The 17886-nt window shown below is 42.4% G+C and overlaps 1 protein-coding gene across 1 annotated transcript in view; it reads right to left on the reverse strand.

Annotated features, from left to right (window-relative positions):
• LOC126154146 (cysteine-rich motor neuron 1 protein-like) overlaps positions 1-17886 on the reverse strand; it is a 116218-nt gene that overhangs the window by 82395 nt on the left and 15937 nt on the right. The window contains exon 4 of the mRNA XM_049916117.1: positions 1328-1604. Coding sequence (XP_049772074.1) covers positions 1328-1604 — 277 coding nt within the window. The remainder of the gene's footprint in view (positions 1-1327; positions 1605-17886) is intronic.

Below are 17886 nucleotides of genomic sequence, written 5' to 3' on the forward strand. Positions count from 1 at the left end.
ATCTTCTAAGTCGTTTGGCCAATGCTTGCAATGTCTGCTTTTTTTCATCTAATTGCTCTATTGCTTCTTGTTGTGAGATTTTACCTAAACTTTTTCGTTTTTTGTCTGATATTTCATTTCTTATAAATTGTGTTAGCTGTCCGATGCCTTTTCTCAGTTTTTCTATTCTGATCTGTAACCTGTGTTGCCATGCTGGTTTTGTGGGTTTCTTCTGTGTGTTGGTTTGTTCTGATTATTATTATTATTATTATTACTATTATTATTTTTATTATTATTAGTAGTAGTAGTGCAGTGACCTAACAAAAAGCATTTAGCTTTAGCCCTTAGCTATGCACTTTAGAACCCATGTTTTCTTCGAATGATCGTCTCAGTTATATCCCTGAGTATTGACCATTGCTCCTAGCACACACCGTATACAAATGTTTTTTATTCCAGTCTTTGATCACAATATCAATTCTTTAGACGATGACCGGTTTCAGTCTGTAATGACCATCCTCAGATCTACTATATACAGATATATACACCTACTGAGCAGCGTGTCTTTCAACATAATGCAGCAATACGTATCACAATATACTCTCATGAACCAGGGAAATGTACAGATAAAATACGGTAAAACGTACCTTGTTTACACCATGTCCTAAAGTGATAAGGCCATAATGGCATTGTCAAAACATATAAATATAATCAGCACAGCATAGTCACATAGATCTAAAATAAGGTGTAGAACAGGCCACATCGTCCACACAGTCATTATTGCAACTGGCTACTGAAGTACAGTAGCCACCAGAAATCTGTTTGCTACTGTGGGCTTAGATGCAGTCATCATTTACGCAAAAAAACATAACCTGATAAAATCACATTAGGTAAAATACATGTAGTTGACTTTTACACTGATAACTATCATAGAAACTAAATTGTGATACATTAAAAGACGAATACAGTTACCCATATAAAATTATTAAAAGGACATATATGACCCTTTTTATGGTGAATTTACGGTCAACAATTAATATACGTAATACATAGCTTGTAGCAACCTATAAACTGCCTATGAAAGATAAAATGTCTATATGACAGCTGAAAAAAAGACAGATCAATGATCACCTTGTATACAGTTGAACGCTCATGAGGACTATTTGGAAAGAAATGTATGAGTAAGACTTACGCTGTTTAATTGACAAACAGTAGGAGTTAGTAATACTGCTGCATCTGACTGTGAGCTTCTCCAAGTTCTCGATAAGCCACCATAAAGAGGAGCGAGCGGCAGCCAAGTTTGAAGCAGTGTAACCGTTACGGGGAGGCGCAATCAGCCATAAACACGCACCTTGCGAGGCGGCGGGCACGTTCCGGCCACTAATAACATCTCCGGCAGAGGCGCTCTGAATGGACGGACGTGCCGCCGATAGGACGGCCCGTGGCCTGCAGGCCCCCGGCTGTACACAGAGTAGTTTGACGAGCGCGGCCCGGCCTGGAGAACGGCTTCCGGCTGGAAACTCGTTAACTCGTCTCCCGGAGAGGCTTAACTCGATCAGCTCCGCTCCTGACCGGGTCGTCCACTGATGGATCCACACCGACCACGCGGGGGATGCTTTCCACATGAGCTACAAGAGGGTCAGAACCGCAAGATATCACCTGAGGCAGCAGGAAAGCTTCCGGAAAGTAATGCTGCCTACCGCATCGTTCTCAATTACGAAAGCACCAAGAGCGAAATACACTAACCTGACAAAGAAACTGATCACAGAAGAAATAGGCGGACGTCAGTGTAGCTTCGTACATGAGCACACCATCGGCGGGTATGTAAATTAATAAGTTGCAGTCCTCTATGAGAAGAACAGCCAACTGTGTGCATTAGCGTTGTTTGTGTTTAGAGTTGTTACCAGGTCTGATAGGGCATGTAAGGGGCGTGAACAGTGTCACTTGTTGAGCGATCGCTATGAAGGACACACAGCTTTAGCAGCACCTGTTAGAAACTCCTGGCAGAATAAAACTGTGTGCAGGACTGAGATCTCGGGACCTTTACCTTTCGCGAGCAAGTTTAGAGTTTGACAAGCGGCGCTTCTTGGGTCTCCATTTGGCTTGTGGTCGAATGGCGTAACTTGTTTTCCCCCGGCACGACAGCATCTACCAGAACGACACGGAATATTTCACACACCTGACAGCGTGGTTCGAAGATCACCAGGATGAGCTTTCCGTACTTCCTTAGCCGCCATACTCCCTGGATTTAAGCCCAATCGAGAATCTGTGAGACCACCACTATCGGGATGTTCGCGCGATGGAGTCTCATCCGAAACACCTAACGCAGCTGGCCACGGCAGTTGGAGTCGGCACGGCGCCACATCCTTCCAGAACCTCAATGACTCTTCCGCGTGGAACACGCCTATCTCACCACTGACTACTAGTATTAGACGCATACGGTTGCTGTCAACAAATATGGGCCTGAAGATAATGTTGTAACAACATCGAAACTAGTTGCCAATGAAACCAACACCTTAATACAGCTGGAGGAATTTCGTCATTTTTTAACATATACTAGCTGACGTCCCAAGTCATCCGTTTCAATTATGGATATACGAAGATCAATGACTCTCTCCCTGCATGTCTCGCAGGGCTCCGCGCTGCAAAAGCTGGTTATTCAGGCTTTTGGCAGTTGGTCACATTAATGTGACTGCACAGTGTATTGTTTCTTGAAAGGTACGCACATTCGAGATCTGGTCAGAGTGTAGTAGCCTGAGAATACTCTCTGGTTTACTAACATGTGCGCATGCTGGTCTGAATGCTGTCGTTATGTGCTTCATTCCCACCACTCTGATGACGCCATACGTAGCCACGGACGTAATTACGCTTGGCCATCGCAGCGTATCAAGTTCTGAAACCAGGCGGCGGGCTAAGCTTCGGTTCGAAACTGTACAGCAGACGAGAATACCTTCACACTGGTGATACGTCTCCTCTGGAAACGTTCCAATCATCTGAGAATATTGGAAAGAGAGACTTAGCTTTCCGAAACGTAATTATGCTTCTGTGCTACAAGTACACTCATTGGTACCGTGACGGCGGTCGACGTATTCAGTCGACTCAATTCTCATTTGTCCCTAAATTAATTTTCAGTCGTTTACAATGATGGTTTATTACATGTTCCAAGTTTGAAAGATATCACTTAATGATGTACACCAATCAGGTTGTAAACATCAATCATTTTAATCGCTAGAAGAACACGAGCTAGTTTAATATCAGCGGGCAGACTTGTACGAAGGGTAATTGAGCGAACGACTATACTGAATGCATGCAGACAATGATGCAGTTTCTATGGATTTATTTTAGAGTAATTAGTACATGTCCAACATCGTCAACTGTGAAGTTTGGAAAGTAGGACACAGGTACTGGTTCAAAATGGTTCAAATGGCTCTGAGCACTATGGGACTCAACATCTCAGGTCATCAGTCCCCTAGAACTTAGAACTACTTAAACCTAACTAACCTAAGGACATCACACACATCCATGCCCGAGGCAGGATTCGAACCTGCGACCGGAACGGTCGCGCGGTTCGAGACTGAAGTGCCTAGAACCGCTCGGCCTCAATGGCCGGCACAGGTACTGGCATAAGTGAAATGGTGTGTGTGTGTGTGTGTGTGTGTGTGTGTGTGTGTGTGTGTGTGTGTGCGTGTGCGTGCTTGCGGGGGGGGGGGGGGGAGGGGGGCAGGAGGGAGAGTCGATAACATATAACAGCATTGTCAAAGTAAGGCAAATAGTTCAAATGGCTCTGAGCACTATGGGACTCGACATCTGAGGTCATCAGTCCCCTAGAACTTAGAACTACTTAAACCTAACTAACCTAAGGACATCACACACATCCATGCCCGAGGCATGGCGGTTCCGGACTGAAGCGAAAGTAAGGCAAAGAATCCAGGTTCGAGTCCTGGTCTTGCTCGCAGTTTTAATGTGACAGAGAGTATCATTATGTTCCATTCTCTTTGTATGCTTCGTGAATGAGCCCAGCTAACAATTTGTTGACTCTTCCTTTTTTTGTCATCAGTTTGCTGGCTAGTTTATGCCGTTCGCCCCTCCTTACGAATCTACTTTATGCGGCGTTGTTCATTAAGTACGTTTCGGGCAAACCATTTATGTGCGACGGGTAATGCTTTCCAAGCTTTAGAGTCTTATTAACATTAATTACTTTCGTTAATTATAAATACATTTTAGCGCGGAGAATTATAATTTTTCGACATAATAATTAAAGTGCTTCAGCGCAACACGGGCAGTCAATAAAAATAAAAGAATTGGGAGCATCAGCAGCAGGAATATAATTAAAGTATCCCTGCTTGAGTAGTTCAGTCAGCAGAGCATTTTCCCGCGGAAGGAAACGGTCCCGAGGACGAGTCTCGGACCGGTACACAGTCTTCATCTGCCAGGATTGCTTTTATTTCCATACCAATAATACGTTTTGGATCACAGCCAAAGAGATGCCATTTAATCTTTTCAAATTTGTCACTGCCTGAGTGAAATGTTTAAATCGAAACTCGTCACATCTATCCATACGAAAACAAACGTTATTAGTGATAATCTTAGGATGGCTTTTCTGGCTGCTTTGTAATAAACGGAACATTGCCAAGAAGACTTTAACTTGCATATGTTACTTCACTTTACCACTGGGCAGTGCATGGCTGGTGCCTAGGCGTAAAGCGACTTGTGTTTTCACACGGAGTTCATGAGTCGCGAGGCAGCGGCTGATGTGAGCGTGGATACAGCCTGGTCAGACTGGAACAGGAATGAATAACTACTCATCATTTCTTGCACAAAGACGTCACTTTCCAGTAGACGTCTGATTGTTTCATACCAGGTGTAGTAGCAAAATGTCTAACAATAAGAGCGGAGCATAACCTTGCTACTGACTGGCTAGCTCTAATACTTCATCCAGCCAATCCAACTATTTGTTAGAAACTTTTATTGGTCTTTAGAAATTCTCCCCTTTACTACGATTCAAAAGCTCACGCCGCACGGGGTAGTCGCGTGGTTTAAGGTGTCTTGCCACGGTTCGCGCGGCTGCCCCTTCTGAGGTTCGAGTCCTCCCTCGCGCATGTGTGTGTGTGTTGTCCTTAGCGTAAGTTACTTTAACTAAGGTTAAGTTGTGTGTAGGCGTAGGGACCGATGACCTCAGCAGTTAGCTTCCTTAAGAATTCACACACATTTGAACATTTTTTGAACAAAAACTCACTGCCAAACATTGCTGCTCCTAAAAGCTCCCTGAGTAATAGTTCCCCAATATCTCCCTCAAAATCTGATAACTCAGTGGTACGTTGTGTCGTAATTTTTAGGAGCCTTCGCAGGCCGGGGTGGCCGAGCGGTTCTAGGCGTTACAGTCTGGAACCACCACTACGGTCGCAGGTTCGAATCCTGCCTCGGGCATGGATGTGTGTGACGTCCGTAGGTTAGTTAGGTTTAAGTAGTTCTAAGTTCTGGGGGACTTATGGCCTCAGGAGTTAAGTCCCATAGTGCTCAGAGCCATTTGAACCATTTTTTAGGAGCTTTCAGACAGAGCACTGGAACATCCATCATGCGCTGTCGTTTCTGACCCTACAGGCGAAACTGGCGGACGTTTCCTTCTACACCATGTGGAGTCGCGTTGGCAGGATCGCATGGGGTATCACTGTCTAACAAGATTCTTTTTTTCCTGACTACAGACCTCCATTTGTATAGACAAACTGTACTGTCCAGTCTCTTTAAAGAGACCACCTGTCAAAAGCCTGGATAACGACCTTTTGCAGCGCGAGAAGTGCAAGGATAGAGGCAGTGAGATTCTCGGAGGTGCTGACAGGGATGCAGACGCGGCCAACTGATCCATGGCACGGACAACCCGTTCGAGATGGTCCCACAGGTTCACGATTGTGTTTAAATCTGGGCAGTTTAGTGACCAGAGCTTTTTGACACATTGCATCGTCCAGCTGGTAGATGCCATCTTGCCGAAGAAAAAGAAACTGCATGAAGGTGTGGACATGGTCCCCAAGGATAGACACGTAAATTTGTTGATCCATTGTGCATTTCGTAACGACGAGATCACGCAGGGAATACCGCGAAATCATTTCATAGACCGTAACGCGCCTTCCTCCGTCCTGGACCCTACTGACGATTGTTGCAGGCTGTTCGCTTCCAGACATTTCACACCGTACATACCAACGACCATCTGTCATCTGTAAAGGCTACCTGTGGCCACTCTGTGGACGTCTAGTTACGATACTGGCGTGCAAATTCCGGTCTACGTCGCCGACGAGCAGATGTCAGCACGTGTGCATGAACAAGACGTCTGCTGCGGAAGCGCATACGCTGCACACTTCGCAGAGAAGACACTGCGGTAGCCCCTTGTTTCATCTGGCCGGTCAGTTGCTCAACAGTTGCACGTTTATTCGCCCGTACAAATCTCCGCAGCCATCACACACCCCTGTCATCTATGATCCTTCGTGCTCCAAAGTTGGCTCGGCGCTAGTTTCGAATAGCGCCTTTTTGCCACGCGCGTATATCTTAACCAAGGCTGCACGTGAACTGTTAGAAGCTCAGCCGTTTTGAAAATGCTTCCATCCTTAGCCCGAAAGCACACGATCACGCCCTTCTGGATGCCAGATAAATCGTTCCATTTCCGCATTACGACAGCGACTGCACTGTTTTCCGTGTTCCCCTCCGACACGCTTTATACCGAGTGGTTATAATTAGACTTTCCCTATTTAACACGTTAGAACACGGAAACTAATACCGTACGGCTACCAAACTTGGTAGCATTAATGTACAGAATATGGAGTGCATGATTTCCATGCGTCACGGCGCCACCGTCCAGTTCCAACAGTGGCCCCAGGTGTTTTGAACAGTCATCGTGATCCGTGGTCTCATACATCTGACCAGTCGCAGTGCACTTGTTGACGTGTCAACGTGAGCTTGGACAAAAGGAGCAGGGCCTTATTGGTGAAGCTCTGTTATCAAAACAACAGTAATGCTGCAGCTGCACTTCGAGAATATAGCCGGCTGAAAGGATTACGGAAGCGTTCTCTTTCTCCACCTGCTGTGCGGAGCATAATGAAGAAGCTCGAATTACCTGGAGAACCGGGCCTCGCTTCGGGAACAGGCCGACGACCGGTTGCATCATAAGTGGTTGATGAAATCGCTGTTGCTATGGCAGAAAACGCTGCGCGCAATTCCCGATCGTCAGGCAGTGCGCGTGCTGTTTCACGACAGTTGAACAACCCGCGGTCCACTATACGGAAGGTGCTTCGCCGACCTTTGTGGCCGAGCGGTTCTAGGCGCTTCAGTCTGGAACCGCGCGACCGCTACGTCGCAGGTTCGAATCCTGCCTCGGGCATGGATGTGTGTGATGTCTTTAGGTTAGTTAGGTTTAAGTAGTTCTAAGTTCTAGGGGACTGATGACCTCAGATGTTAAGTCCCATAGTGCTCAGAGCCATTTGAACCATTTTTAAGGTCCTTCGAACCATTCTCAAATGGAATTAGAATGATGTTAATACCGTCAGCTGCTCAAGGGCATTGATATATACCAACGGGGACAGGTGAAAATGTGTACCCCGACCAGGACTCGAACCCGGGATCTCCTGCTTACATGGCAGACGCTCTATCCATCTGAGCCACCGAGGACACAGAGAATAGTGCGACTGCAGGGACTATCTCGCGCACGCCTCCCGCGAGACCCACATTCTCACCTTGTATGTCCACACACTACATTCATAGTGTCCCACCCCAACACAGTCATTACTCGTGGAAGACATCCTTACGAAGTCCCGTAAGAGTTCGGGTAATATCTGTGCATCCGCACAGAAGAAGAACGTCATGGCCGGTATTGCCAGAACTATATACTGATATGGTGTCTGATCTTTCGGGCATGTCCGAAAGAACAGACACCATATCAGTATATTTTCTTCAATGGTGTTTGTACAAGATCCAAATCGTACAGCAATCTGCACCACATGACGCACAACGACACAACGCACAACGACGTGGACCATCCTATGGGCAGACGAAGCTCATTTTTCTCTGACGGGTGAGGTGAACACACAGAACTGCCGAGTGTGGGTATCTTCACCTCTAGTCACTGTGCATGAAATTCCTCTTTACGGTGAACGTGTGACCGTATGGTGTGGCCTCACGGCTACGTTCATCATTGGCCCATTCTTTTATGAGTAGGTTGGTGCTCAAGGACCAAAGACGTGCAGTGTGACTCGCCAGCGTTACTGCGATATGCTTCCCCAGCATGGTATACCCACCCTAAAGGAGAGAGACTCATTGAACTCAACAGTTTTCATGCAAGATGGGGCCCATCGCACATCGCTCGTGAAATTCACCTGCTTCTCCGAAACACATTTGGAATCGATCGAATTATTAGCCGATCGTTTCCAAATGCTTGGCCGGTCCGATTACCAGATCTCTCCCCCTGTGATTCCTGGTTGTGGGGCTACTCCAAGTACAGGGTTTACCAGGGGAACATTCATACATGTGCTGATCTGAACCGCAGTATATCGAGAGAGGCAGCCAGCATACCTGATGTGCAGAACGCAGTCCTGCGCTTTCAGACTCTTCTGGACACTGATGGTTGCCAAATTGAGCCCCTTTTGTTCAAATGGTTCAAATGGCTCTGAGCACTATGGGACTTAACAGCTATGGTCATCAGTTCCCTAGACTTAGAACTACTTAAACCTAACTAACCTAAGGACATCACAGAACACCCAGTCATCACGAGGCAGAGAAAAGAGCCCCTTTTGTAGCAGTAGTGGTACCGATATTAATGGTGTGATGTACGGTAGCAGCACATTAAAAGTGTCAAATTTTGTTTTTTCAGTCTTTGATTACAATATGAATTCTTTAGACAATGAGCACTTGCAGGCACATAACAAAACTGCATTGGGAATGCATTTAGCAGAAACCGGCCACACCCTAGGCAATATCGAGAGTTGTATGCGTATTCTACACAGGGCAGAGAAGGGTCGCACTCTTGACTTGTTGGAGATTTACAAAGTGAAAAAGCATGAGCCCGCTTGGGTGCCCAATGCCTACTTTGCTTTGTTTGATAACGTACTATGATAACCAACTCATGCACCGCGTATTTATACCTAGCCTTACTTGATGATTTATGTCTAGAACAGTAGGCATTTGCCTTACTTCCATACATTAATCGCACTAATCCTGTAACTGATTATGTCCTACCTACTCATTGAATGTCACCAGACTACATAATTTTATTTATTGACTGTTAATATGTTGTTTAAAAGTTTCCTGTGGGAGATATATCACGTTGTATGTAAAGCCCTCTAGTGGTTAAGTTCTTAAGATCGGTGCACGCCTAAATAACATCCTGGCGGGCGACCCAACAGAGGGCGCTGATCAGTGATCTGTCCTTTCTTCAGCTGTCATATAGACATTTTATCTTTCGTAAGCAATTTATAGGTTGCTACAGACAATGTAATACGCATATTAATTGTTGACCGTAAATTCACCATAAAAAGGATCAGTCCTATTCTATTCATATATTTCCTTTTATTAATTTTATATTCGTCTTTTAATGTATCACAATTTAGTTTCTATGATAGTTATCAATTTTAAAAGTCTGCTACATGTATTTTACACAATTTACATAATGTGTTTTTATCAGATTATGTTTTTTGCATAAATGATGACTACATCTAAGCCGACAGTAGCGACATCTAGGGATGATGTAGGCAAACAGATTTCTGGTAGCTACTGTACTTCAGTAGCCAGTTGGAATAATAACTGTGTGGACGATGCGGCTTATTCTACACATTATTTTAGATCTATATGACAATGCTAAGCTGATTATATTTACCTGTTTCGACGATGCTATCATGGCCTTATCACTTTAGGACATGGTGTAAACAAGGTACGTTTTACCGTATTTTATCTGTACATTTCCCTGGTTCATGATAGTATATTGTGATACGTATTGCTGCATTATGTTGAAAGACACGCTACTCAGTAGGTGTATATATCTGTATATTATAGATCTGAGGATGGTCATTGTGGACTGAAACCGGTCATCGTCTAAAGAATTGATATTGTGATCAAAGACTGGAATAAAAAACATTTGACAGTACTGGATCACTGTTTGTATAAGCGAGCATATCGCAGTTGGTGAAACATTAAAAGTGTTTCAATTGAACTGCTTCTGCATTATTTCCCTTCCTCATATCCTTGACATTAATGCTTCCAAGTTTGGTCCGCGTACTGTAATTAGTTTCCACGTTATAAAGTGTTAAATGGGGGAAGTTTTATTATAACCACGCGGTATACCCTCTACTGGCAGTGTTGCCACCTGCAGTCTGTGCACGTTGACATCGAACCTAGGCGGTGGTTATATTAATGTGAATGGACCGTGTGTATGTTACGGACCAGTCCAGGCGTCTTGTGCACTTCATGCGAGTTTAACACTTCGCTACCTTCACTGTCTTGCAATTATAATGGCTAGCAATTAAAATTGAAAGCTAAGTGTTGCCCACATCGGGAACGGAAATAGTTGGTGCGTTTCCGCTGCGGGCAGATGCTAGCGCGTTGTTGTATCGGTGACAGAACAGAGGGGAAGTGATATCCGACTGTGTAGCAGAGAGAAGGGGTCCGCAGGCAGTGGTCCGGGTGGATGCCAATCAAGAGGTGTCCTGCGGTCGCGTGCATATTCATGGCGCGCCCTCGCCTTGAAGGGTGGCCGGCGCTCTGGGCCCGAGGCGTCCGACTGTGCAGCAGAGCCCCAATTAGCTGTCTCCGGAGGAAGGCGGCGCGCGGCCGACCGCAGGCGGCTGCCTCTTCTTGCCAGTTCCCTTCCTCGCCGCATCCGCCTCTCCCGGCCGGAGCAGCCGTCGCAAGAAAGGGGAGCCAGACAGCCGCCTGGCCGCCCTAAGCCCTACTTTTACGCCTAAGCCAGACGGTAAAAGAGGGCCGGGATACGGCCCTATATGGGGACGTAAAATATAGCGCTTCCGCCAGCAGGGATTTTCCGGACATTCTGAATATGAGGCTCGCAAAGTAAATTTATCGGCCATTCGTAAGGAGCGGAAAATGTTGAGCCGCTGCAGCTGCTTATACTTGAGCTTAAATCAGTTCCGGTGGGTTTTTTCCCTAGTAAACTTCTGGTGGGAAGGGATTCTCTTACCTGATAATCGAAGTCTCGAATAAATGCGTGGCAGATCGTCAACACCTACCACCTGCTCCTCGAAAATTGTAAGGCTCGTATTTATTACCCCTAAAAATCTCTCCTTCTCTGCTTCGTGTTAGCCAAGTTACTTGAGCCGTAGCATATACGAAGAAAGAGATGAACACGTCAATCGAACCAAAGCTGCGTCTCCAATTAAATAATATTTACATGGCTAAATGATGGCTATTTACAGATTTGTAACTGACTATTTATTTCTCCTCAATATTTCCTCGATGCAACAGAAGAGCTTGTTAACGAGAAACATATTTGATCTACACGTGAAAACACTGCGTTGTCTGCTGTCAGGTGGTTTATTTCTATGGAAAAACTACCAAAGGTCTCCGTAACTGTATATTTCAAAACTTTCGCTACAAGGAAGTAAAAATCATTTATTTTCCTAGTACGATACTTGTGAATTTCTCTATTATTTTCAAACTGCAATCAGTTGTTAGCAACAAATTTCTTGGCTGATTAAATTACTGAGCGGCTGTGATTAATATGCTCAGTTGCTTCAATAGATGTCTATAACAGTAATACTTCTAATTACTTTCTCTCATGAAATCGATACTGTTTGCCTAAGTGGGGAATTACGCCAGAATAATATCGCACAAGACATCAGTGAACGAAAATATAAAAAAAATATTTTAATTTACTGATTTATACATCAAAATCGTCGGCAGTTACTCTTTCAGGATTCATAGTTGATCATAAAGAGTTTTGCAGGTCTTCTGAGCAGTTTTTGCAGCTAAAGTTTACATCAATGTATACATGCAAGAACTTTCTATTTTTATCCTGGCCACCTTGTCGCGTCCATCTCTGTAGTAACTTATCATCCTAGAGTAACTTTCCGAGTCCTGTTTCTTAACCACCAATTAAACCATTTATGTGCAGAACCATCTGTTGCATAAAAATTTAATTTTTGAAATAGAATATTTCGAGTGATACAATCAAATGATATCGGTAACCCGCAGGAGACCGCACATGGTGATATGTTAGCCCCGGTAGAGGAGACGTTTTGAAATCCGAACTGTGGCTGTTTAAGAATCCTATTGCTACTCTGTCACGTGCTCGAGTGCATTAACTCCCCAGAGTTTTGGGAAACGATGTATGCACTGAGGCTGCCCAGTAATTGTTGACATATACAGTGTCACTTTACCTATAGTAAGGCGTAACAGTTTTCCTCCGGTAATATCCTGAATTAATGATGTACTACACATGTGACAAAGAGCACTAAATATTGTAGGGCAGCAACTTTTAAGTGTCTTGTTGGAGATAACATCAGCGCCATACAACTTTTATTTTCGAGAGCCGTGACACTTTTCCTTCTTTCGGGTGAGTAAATATGAGAAATTTTCATTTCACTAGGTTTTCTTTGTATTGCTTGTATAAAATCAGATATAGATTTGTAATTGTTCTGACTTATGCATCATTTAGTATCCCTATTGTTCTAGGGTTATTTCATCATCAGTTCTGACAGTCACATGGTGGTAGCGGAAGACAGAAATCTTTTGGCAAAAAAACAAAAATAGGTGCCAAGCTCAAGTTAAAATATTTTTTCTTTATTATTTTTTAAAAAATGCTACCATTCATGGAGTCATTCTACCCTAGGGAATGGTAAGAAAGACAACGCTCAAACCCAGCTGCTTTATGAAATTTTTTCGCCCAAATAAAAAAAAGTGATTTTGTTCTCTGATTGACTGCCTATGCGTGTTTAGTGGAAATTGATTTTGAAAATACTGTTTGTTCGTATTATGTTTTCATATTGCAGATTTGTGTGAATGAAATGTATGATTTGTAACCAGTGGGTTAGTGTAGGGTATAACGCTCCTGCAGTCCATGTTCTCGACTGTTAAATATATTGAGACTTCAACTGTAATTGCAATTTAGACTAAAAATAACGAGTTTTGTGAACTGTTTTTCACATTTATTCAAGAACAGAAAGTGCAGCATAATTTTATATATCTTTTGAATTGATGCTCTCGATTATTGTTGATTGTAGTCATTCATTTAGATGCCTGGATTTTTACTGTATGTATGCTACGTCTGGAACTGGTGATTTTATGAAATAATTTTAACTTTCATGCTTTATCGGTGCTTTATCGTTTACAATTTATTACTATCGTTTCCAAAACATCGAAGACAGATAAGCACCTTTCTTCACACTACCTATGCTTTCACTCACCGTTCTTGTCATGGTACAATTCCCGCCAAAAATTCTCGACACAAACCACATTCCCAGATATAACTAACATACAATAATAAAGAAATGTAAAGGTTTGCTTTGCCTGATTTAAAATAATACCTTTTGTTTTTAATATTTTTGTGTACTTATTACAATAATTTTAAATTATAGAAATTAATTTTATAAAAATGAAATATTTACTTGAAATATTTTAATTTCATTCTGTAACTAGGAAAATAAATTAAAAATATGAATAGCTGGTTTTGGTTGCAACAGCAGCACAAGCACAACCAACATTTACACATACTTTAGTTCAAAATTAAATCTGCAATGATTTGTACGAACATTTACGTTCGAAAATAGTAAACTGAAGAACTTAGCGAAAATTTGCCGCAACATAAACTGAAGAGAACCGTACCTGATAAAAAGAGAAATACTACAGAGGTAAAGTCTGAAAGTAAGTCCACTGGCGTGAGCTGTTTCAGGTGTGATATGGTCGCTCCTGCTGCTAAAGTTCGGATGGACAACAGAGAAGCCGCACTCTTGAGTGGAAGTCATGCGCTCAGTTGTATAAACTGAGATCAGGGATTAACATTTGTGGCAGTGAGCTGGTGCTCATTGCTCATGTTAAGTGTTGCCGCTTAATTATAATTATAAAGTCTAGTTTAATTTTCCTCGTCGTTTATTCATGATATTTGTCAGCAGAGCACAGTTAGATTCCATAAGAATCAGTACAACTGCCTATGTAAATAAGGGAACACTTTTTCGCTTATATAGTTCACGTGAATTTCGTTCACAAGCGATCTGTTTTTTGTACTTCATGAAAGGCACGTAATTTATCATAGCAGACAAAAGTTTTACTGTAAATTATGTAGGTAAGGGGGAAGTAGTAATTGAAATGGATTTTATTTCGTAATTTTTTGATATTTCGATGTGTTAACTAATTATTCTTAAGAATGTTCTGGCTACTAGGATGGAGAAAGGGAATGAGCTGTCCCCTTCTGGAAGGATAATGAAAATGATATGTGAGATTATGGACACGGAAAAATAGTTTTGTTGTGAGATTTTAAGACGGAATGAGCATTGACACTGAAAAACTTTAGAGAGAATGTAAATAAGGAATTGTTGCTAGTTAACTAGAATGTTAAAATGTAATGTAAGTAAACATTTCTTGTAAACATTGAATTATAACCTTTTACTTTTAAACATTCAATACGAGAGAGTTCTGCTGGTGATGTATGTAAGCTGTTGTGAATCGCACCACCATCGCATTTCCCTCTTGTCGAGCTGTCAGTCTTTATTTTCAGAAAGAAGCGTAGTACGACATCTGTTCACCGAGTAGATAACCTGAAAAGCTATTACACAACAGTAATTCACATTGCAACAGATGGAAGATTACAATAGCGAGGGAGATGTTAGCTAGATAATTTTGATTAGAGATATTCACTCACTGTTTCGTATATAGGTACTTTCCCCAAGGGAAGTGCAACAACATATTTATTTTCAAACAACTGGGATATATGTTTTCATCTGCTATCTATGGATTGCAGTCTATCACACTTCAAAGTCGTCGGTGCAATTGTGAAAACTAAATATCATCCATCCAGTGAAATCCAAGTATTAACTTTCTCTCATATTACAACAACCCGCTCTCTTTATTTACTTTGGATACAGGTTTTGGCACAGTATCCTGGCAATCGAATTTAAATATACAGTACTTAAAATACTTCTTTCGCTTCACGGACGAAGTCCGATGCACGCGGTCATTCTGTGCATTAGAGACCTCTAGAACTTTTGGTCTACATCTGCTCTCTGCTAATAGTTACTGATGATCTCTTTTAACATGCTAGTGACTGCTGATGGATTCAGGCTGTATGTTCTAAGATTGTCTCTTTGGAGACAACGCATCTACATTTGCTTTTCTCTCTTGTCGAGCCGTATATGTGCTGCTTAATGGACTGCTCTTCATTGATTACATTTCTTTAAAATATCGTGGAATGACTATAACATCTAGTATTCCTGCTTTAAACTCCTACTCCATTCACCAGAGATGTTAGATAACGTCACAAGCGCTGGTTTACTCAGTGGACCGTCTGCTAAAGTGTTTCCTGGCATTCACTCACGCGGTAACTTTATCGTACTGAAAACTGTATGGCTATATCGAGGGTAGCCGAGGTAACTAACGCACTCCTGTGCTGCGCCGCTAGGCTAGGAGGTAGCCGCTTCGAATCGTGGAGCTGCAGAAAAGTTTACTTCTAGTGTTTGGCTGGCAAATGGAGAAGAGATGATGGCATACTTTTTGCAAATGTGCTGAGTAAAATTCCAAACTTCTGCGCAGTACCTCACGAAACGATGGCATGTGTCGTTGTTGATGGTGACCCTCTCGTAACGGGACGTTAAGTTCGGCGATCCCCTTGATACTATTCACGAGGAGTAGACTATTTGCTGGCGTCAGGTTCCACCCTCTCCATTAGCTCCACCCATAACAAAACAACACTACACTTAAGTTCTAGTGGTCATCAAAGACATCGACGCAGATGCCATCATAACACTTCGTAACAGGTCGGGAGAAGGCAACGGCTAACCACCTCCACCACGAGCTTCCCCAGAAGGGTAACACGGGATTCTCGCTTCTAACCCCAACAATCAATTCATTAGTGTGCAATTGACTCACAAGAAGACTTAAGGGCAATCGGATTTTTGTATTTTTTTAATATTTATGGTATGTGAAGTTCAGATCCCAAATATCACTTTCCCATAGCAGTTAGATGCAACTCTAAAAAAAAAAAAAATCTCGAGAAAACCAACTTAGAAGTTTCCCGAGCAAAGTTAATACTCTAAAGTGAGGTAGCGGTGTTGCTCTGTACCAGAGTGCTCGCCTGCTATATGGGTGGCCTAGGTACGTTTGCGCACCGATACAAATTTTTAAATAGAGGTGCTTGTTTAACGAGCATTTCCGTGAAGCGTGAAATATACAATGAAGGAAAAATTTCGACAACGCTCGTGACTGGTAGTCGCTGCTTCGAATGTCGATCCGCTTATTAATTTTTCCATTTTTTTTACTTCGTTTCTTTCGAATCCCTACTTAATTTAAATATAAACTTCACGAAATATATGCTAATAGACACATATCTAATTGTCATTTTTAAGACAAACGCACGTCTTCTTATTTCTAATTATACGTCACATAAAAAAAACCTTTTTCACTGTAAATACAAATTTCTAATTATCGATCTTTAATAAGAGGTTCTTGATAAATATTATTAATAAAAAACATTACAATTTTTTTCGTCTTATGTATTTTAGTCCTTATGGAAATGTTCGTAGATCGTGAGTGTTTGTTTAAAAGTTTTTCGCTGCAGGGAGTCGAACTCTGGCCACTCACACGGCAAGCGAGCATTTTACAACAGAGCCACACTCCTCTGTAAAAATAGAGAAAAAGAAATGCTTTCCGGTGTCACAGACATTCGTAAAACTTCAAAGTCGATTTTATCGCGAATTTCGTCCAAACATAATTATGTATCTACAATCAGTTCCGCATGAAAGTGTACGGCGTTATCTATATGAAAGAAATATATGTTTACATGAAAACACATTATATTACTAATTGCAAAATTACCTAATAGTTAATCCAATCGCCATCATTAACAATTATAGCTTGACACCTTAGCCCTCTCTCCGGTAAATCATCCACGTTTCGAACCTCTAAACATCGTTTGGCCCTCTTTGCAACGAATCTCTTTGACTTCCTTTAGCCGCAGGTCCGTATGAAAAGGTTGGTGCCTTTGAATGATTTACAAGGAACACTGCCACGTGGCGCTTCAGATATTTTACACTCATTTTAAACCGCAACCGACAAAACAAAACATTCAAATCTCTCACTGTTTATCGATACACTGTGCAAAAGCGCAATGATTGCAGATACGAGAGCACAAGCAGGGATGTCGCTGCGGACGTTACATTTAAAATTATGGAGTACACGTTCTTTTGGAACTGACTGTGGAGTGTAGATAATTTATCCATCCCGAGAATAGAAAATTTCGAAGATTTTTCCTTGTTATCGATATAGATACTGGCAAGATATCTAAATATGTGACATAAATTGCCATATCTTTTGACTGTATTGATGTAGAAGCTTAAATTTTTTACACTGCCAGGGGACCACAGATCATAGTATGTGACATAAAATTCAAGTTGATACGTCTATCCGTTCCTGAGGGAAGAGGTTCTCAACAGCTGGTCAGACGGAAGGATAGACAGACAACAAAGTGATTCTTTAAGGGTTCTGTTTAATCCGGTTGCCGTGTGGTCTCCATGTTAGCTTAAGTTCAGAAAATTATTGTTTGACTATCACTTAACTCTTTAATTATGGGCACAATACAGTTGCCTGAATTTTGCGCAATTTTGGCTCAGTGACGTGTAAATAGGTCGAAAGTGGATATAATTTGGCAATGCGAGTCACCACGTCCACATCCCTCGCTACATTCTCTCTTGTTAGGCTCATCGCGATCTGGAG

The sequence above is a fragment of the Schistocerca cancellata genome, chromosome 2, assembly GCF_023864275.1.
Source record: "Schistocerca cancellata isolate TAMUIC-IGC-003103 chromosome 2, iqSchCanc2.1, whole genome shotgun sequence".
Classification (NCBI taxonomy): domain Eukaryota; kingdom Metazoa; phylum Arthropoda; class Insecta; order Orthoptera; family Acrididae; genus Schistocerca; species Schistocerca cancellata.